This window comes from Paralichthys olivaceus, chromosome 18 (genome assembly GCF_024713975.1).
Source record: "Paralichthys olivaceus isolate ysfri-2021 chromosome 18, ASM2471397v2, whole genome shotgun sequence".
NCBI classification, from domain to species: domain Eukaryota; kingdom Metazoa; phylum Chordata; class Actinopteri; order Pleuronectiformes; family Paralichthyidae; genus Paralichthys; species Paralichthys olivaceus.
This window is the reverse complement of record NC_091110.1, coordinates 9837519-9843543: the sequence shown is the minus strand read 5'-3', so window position 1 is coordinate 9843543 and position 6025 is coordinate 9837519. Positions and strand designations below refer to the sequence as shown.

General features: G+C 41.8%; 1 protein-coding gene across 1 annotated transcript; it reads left to right on the top strand.

Moving 5' to 3' along the window:
• Positions 1–1121: 1121 nt before the first annotated feature.
• On the top strand, positions 1122–4479 carry edf1 (endothelial differentiation-related factor 1). Its single transcript, XM_020082598.2, has 5 exons — positions 1122–1412; positions 2859–2910; positions 3130–3290; positions 3699–3792; positions 3886–4479. Exons 1-5 carry the CDS (start codon positions 1335–1337, stop codon positions 3945–3947), a joined length of 447 nt encoding a protein of 148 aa, XP_019938157.1. The 5' UTR covers positions 1122–1334; the 3' UTR covers positions 3948–4479.
• Positions 4480–6025: the final 1546 nt, after the last annotated feature.

The window sequence follows — 6025 nt, the reverse complement described above, 5'->3', positions numbered from 1 at the left end:
AACAGTTGTCATGTGGAGCTGCGGCAACAAGGTCCTGACAATAATCTAAAACTTTAAATGAGCACTTGAACATACATCAGTGGGATGAGATCAACCTAAGTTACAGAGAAAAATGTATTTAACATGAACTATGACTTTTTAGTTTGGTCTGTGTCCCATCCCCTAACATAGAGGAGGCAGGGCTTTTTATACCAATACTGTGGCCAACCACCAGGGGGTGATTGAGGTCTTTATGCAGTCTGTGATCAGTACATCTTAACTGTTTACATTCACCTAGTTAATGAAATCTGATGAAATATGGAAACACATCATACAATGTAAATTGTATTGGCAACATCGCTAATCTCTATTTCATCTGTTTCCAGATGAATCCCAAGCCTCGTGCATGGGCGGTGAAACAGGGCTCCAAACACGGCTACCGCTGGGGACGCTTCCACCAGGCTGAGGACGCCCAGTCTGAGTTCGGCTGGTCCCCGATCCGCACTCGACGAAACAGCGACGCTGCCTCTGAAATGTCTTGTAACTGGTGACCTGGTGGACCTCCACCAAACTGATGACTGAAAAAGTCTTTTCACATTTCATTTTTTATTAGGACATTTAGACTCATTAGCCTCCATAATTCTACATCTAATTTAATACTATACATATTCTTCTATGCCCTGTATTTCTGTTTGGTATTGTGTTTTTTTAATAAACACGCTATTAGTATTGTTCGTGTGAACAGATTTTTTTTTAAATAGTACATTAAGTGTGATAGACAGATAGATTTAAACTATCAAGAATAAGTTCACAACATTGAGATGGAAGTCCAGCTACCAGAACTACTACTAAGCTATCACTGTAGTATATGTAGTACATACTGAAGTATGTGCTAATGGAGATATTGACAACACAAATATTTTAAGTATGGGGTGAATGAAAGATACAAGTAACCGAGGCGGAGTATTGAAGCCAAATATAAATAGAGATTTAAAGATAAATAACTGAAGCTATACAAAGTTATGCATTAGAATAACACAGCCTGTATAAATGATGGGACAGCAGATACGAGTGTATTTAAAAAAGTATTTGTATAATCATGTTAAAAAGCCTCCAGGCTGCAGGAAACCCAGAAGTGGGTCAGTGTGCTCCTCCAGCAGGGGGCGCTGCTGACACCAGCTCCTTTATGTCACTGTTCATCGTTTTCAATAAAGCTTTGGCAGAACGCGTGGGTGATCACTGTGGACGGAGCGTGAGTCCGCTGAAGAAGAAGCAGCGCCGCGTACACAACGCTTCGTTTTGAGCAGGGAGCGAGTTGAACTTGTTTCTGAATCTGCGGATCATCGAGTGGAAACATGGCAGAGAGCGACTGGGACACGGTGACTGTGCTGAGGAAGAAGGGGCCGACCGCTGCTCAGGCCAAATCCAAGCAGGTCAGAGACCAGCGCGTTTCCGTTGTTTTCCTGAAGCAGATCGTCAACAGTTGATCCAGGGCCCAAATGCTTTCACATCGCTGTTTATAATGTATTAGCCACATGTAGCATTTCTTCAGGTGGCTGCGGGTTGAATTGTTGGAATCGTCGCTCACTCTTCGTTGTTTAACTCAACTCAGTCGCTAAAATCCCCTAACCACGCTTCACTCGTGCTAATTGTTAGCCTAACGTTACAGGCTCCTCGCTCAACCAAACCTCACTCAAACAATGTTCGCTTTAGCTCGGGCAAGCTAACGTTAGCTTGTGAAATAGTCTTACGTGACCAAAAATAACCGTCAACTAGCATTAGCCAGCTAACGTGCAACGGCTTCTTAGTTTAGCTTTAGCCACTCATAACTACGACTACTGTGTGTTGTAATGTGTTTGTGTTGCTCAACAGCTCAAACCAAACCCTACACTAACACTACAGGGACACACACTCACAACACATGCTAGTTGTCGTTGGCCTAGCATTGCAGAGTCCTCAGTCCAAACCTCGTTCAAAAAAGGTTAAATTTAGCATGGGCTCGCTATCGTTAGCCTGTGAAAATAGCAGACGGTGATGAAAATGGCTGCTAGCTAGCATTACCCAGCTAACCTGAAACGTTTACCTCACCTAGCTTCAGTCAGTCATCACCACAGTTTCTCTTTCTGTATAAGCTTCACGTGTTTCTGTTGAGTTATGTATATTGTCACAGCAGCCCTCACGTACATGTGTTTGTAAAGCCCGTTAGCAAACCTGATGCTAATCATAACAAACCAGACTACCACTGTATTGTGCTCAGTAAAGATCGGCCATGTTATCTGTTGTTTACCTAATGTGTCCCACATGATAATCAGGGTACGATCTGTCCAAATGTCCTCAAACTACACTGAAGAAAGAAACCTGCTTATGAAACTACTTCAAGTGTAACAAACAAATCAAAGTTGTCGATTGTTGTCATATAACTTGTAAACTAAATTCCAACAACCTTAATTAATTTGCATGTTCCCAATTGAAGTATTGCTTTTTAAAGGGAAAGTTCACCCAAAAATGAAAATTCACTCATCTACTCACCACTGTGCTGATGAGGAGGTGGGTGAAGTGTTAGCCCGCTGGCTCCGCCACTGCCGGAAGTGTACTTTTAGCTTTTCTTCTGTTTTATTACGTCTGAAGAAGAAGGTGACCTGGCTGAAACACTGTTTACCCCTAAAGTGTTTTGTGGACTCAATCCCTTCACCCAACCCTCCATTGGCATAGTGAGTGAAATTTCATTTTTCTGTGAACTATCCCTTCAAGTTGACAAACAATTTTCTTTTTTCAGTGTACATGAGCTTGGTTATGTTGCAGAGAGTCTACTGTCAAAGTTCTCAAGTCGTTTCAGTGGTTTGAAACTGAAGTTGTGCACATGTCCATGTTTTCTCTAGGCTATCACGGCTGCTCAGAGACGTGGGGAGGACCTTGAAACATCCAAGAAATGTAAATTTCTGCTTTCTGCACCAATTTGATTGAGACAACAGATCATTTGCTGAGCTTTCATCCATTCTGGGATGTTCCTCTCTTATCCCAAAATTGTAATGATTCAGTCCAAACACAACAAGCACAAGTAAATGTAACTGTCCGTGTTATGAGTTTGATGTTTTTATAATTCAGTCTATGATTCCTCAACATCGCCTGAATCCACTGCTTGTTTCACAGGGTCTGCAGGACAGAACAAACAGCATCTGGTCACGAAGAACACGGCCAAACTGGACCGGGAAACGGAGGAGCTGCACCACGAGAGGGTCACCCTGGAGGTGGGCAAGGTCATCCAGCAAGGCAGACAGGAGAAAGGCCTGACCCAGAAAGACCTGGCCACTGTGAGTATCCAGACATGCACATGGTGTTTACAGAGTCTGACCAACACAGGATTTTTTTCAGCCTAAACCACTTCAATAGATTGAAGAAAAACTGTCCTAATAAATATATTGAACCATATCTCTTTATTAACAAAATCAACCACTGTACACTGAGTGAATTCTACCTGGTAGCTCAAGAGCCTAAATTAATATAAAGGAAATATGAAGATGGTATTTGTAGCATATTAAAGCATTAATATATCATATATATCGAAATAGGCCAATTCTAATGTGTTCACACGCCAAAGCCTCAAAGAGTTTCCTAACACAGGCACGTAGGCCCTCACGAGACTCCTGCGCATGCTTGAGTAGTAGTTTCCAGTTATATTTATTATTTATTATCATTGGTGTTGTTAATCTCTTCCTCAGAAAATTAACGAGAAGCCTCAAGTCATTGGAGACTATGAATGTGGGAGAGCAATTCCCAACAACCAGGTCATGTGCAAGATAGAGAGAGCAATTGGTAAGAGAACTGTTACCTGTATTTTATCCCCACATATCATAATGATCATGTTTATCAGTTGTCAGTCATTTTACTTCTTATCTGCATGAACAGGGCTGAAACTGCGTGGGAAGGATATGGGCCAACCCCTGGAGGCAAAACCCAAGAAGAAATGAAAACAAAGCCTCGAAATCAGCCCACCCCACACCCCCAGTCCCATTTTACCCTTTATCTGAAACCTGAACTCCCACCCCAAATCCCCCAACTCCTCCTTTCCTCTCTTCCTGTTCCCTTCCTCTACCCGGGCTGATCTCACCTGTGTCCTGCCTGAGGACCATGGTGCTCCACTGCATCACAGGCTGCATACTAACCAGTCATCTGAAGACACTCTTCTGACCGCATATTCAAAAGAATAATTGAACGGCCTTTTACGACATCGCAAACTCGTTTCTGTTCACCTTAGGTCAGCGTATGCTTTGGCATGATGAACTCATTATTTTTGATAGTGATATAAAATCATTAAAAGGATTGTGTGTTTTTCACGACCAGACAAACGTGTTCGACTAACTGTAATTCTGAGCATGATGTTAAGCCAAAAGTGCTTGATTGCATCTGATTTTTTTTTCACACACTTGAGTGGATGTCATTACAGTGTTTTTAAGGCTGTGCTTTGTTTTGATCTAAAAAAAAATAAAGTTTGGCACTTCATGACATTTCTGCGTGTGAGTTTATAGACACTAGCACAGAAATTCCAAAACCAGTGCAGATTTCTTAAGCATGAACATACACCTAAAAAGTGTTCTTTGGGGAGAGGGTGTCGGAGGACATGCAGCAGATGGTGTTGACTGTACCAAACTGAAAAATATATAAAGTATCATGTTATATTTATAAAGAAAAAGCTTCATTTACAATCCAAACGACTCGGATTGAGTGCTGTCAACATGAATTTTGCATGTAGTAGCACTTTTTAGCCACTAGTTGTCAGAGTTGGACAAGAAATATTTTGGGAATCAAAATTACTGCATCGAAACTTTGTGTTGCATGACAAGTTTGTACTTAACTGTGACTATTTGTATAATATATAATATAATATATTAATACACAAACAGTTTACGTACATTGTTTATTGCATACATTACAATATTTTATATACACTCGAAAACACATCTTGTTTTTAACCTAAAATGTTTCCCACTCCTGAAAAACAGCAGTCGGTTAAGAAATAATACATTTAGCTGAGGCACGTTGGAATGACTCACCATGTGGAATTGTTTTTCATAGTTTTTAAAATCTGTTGTATGATGAATCAGCTTAAACACCCTGACACTTTATTTTCCTCACTGTGAAGTGGCCTCGAGTAGCTGTGATTTTAAATTCTTTGTTTTTCTCTTGTGCCATAGCTTAGTACCGAGGGTCGATTTGTGTATAACAGGAGCTGCTCATAAGACTGCTGCCTTCTGTTTTTATTAAAGATTCATAGACCTTATTGTTGCAGAATAACATGGGCAGCAGGCAAAGGGGGAAACAAGTAAGGCTGAGCACATTGGAGCACTACAGGAGTCTGTATTGACCAGAGCTTAAAGGCTGGTGGAGTGTGAAGGACTTCGATAGAAGCTCAACAAGCCAAGTTCACCAGTTTCCCACTTTGTAGTCCCTCTACCTACAGACTCCAGGAATGAGAGCAGCAACTCTTTTAAACCCCTCGGCACAATCTGTGGTTTAGTGAGATAACAGCGTGTGGAGCCCCGGGCACATCGAGCACATGAAGAAATCAATGTGGTCCTCATTAGAACCATATAGAAATACAGCAGCTTGAAGAAATCTTTAGCTGTAAATGTAAATTGTCTGCTTGTTTGGGGGCCACGATGGATGCTGGGGGACATTAAGTGTCCCTTTCATTTTTGTAACTAATAACAGAGTAACGCAGACATGTGACTGATGGTTACTGTTAGGCTTCTTAATAGGACCTGCAGACAGCTTCAAGCTTTCAGCTGATTGTCAAGAAAAAGTCGAGGAGTAAAACATGTTTAACTAGTGTGTTGCAAACAGCAGTTGGCACAAACCCACAGGCGATGAGGTGAAAACATGGAGCCAGAACAACAAGAACACGTGCAGGGGACATCCTGCCTGTTCCACATCTCCACTGACCTTCATTTGGAAAGTCTCCCCAGGGTTCAGGGAGCTCACTCTAATGGGCAGCTGTGTGGAGATGATGGAGTGAGAGCCTCTGGGCTACTGTCTAACCTGCCGCTGG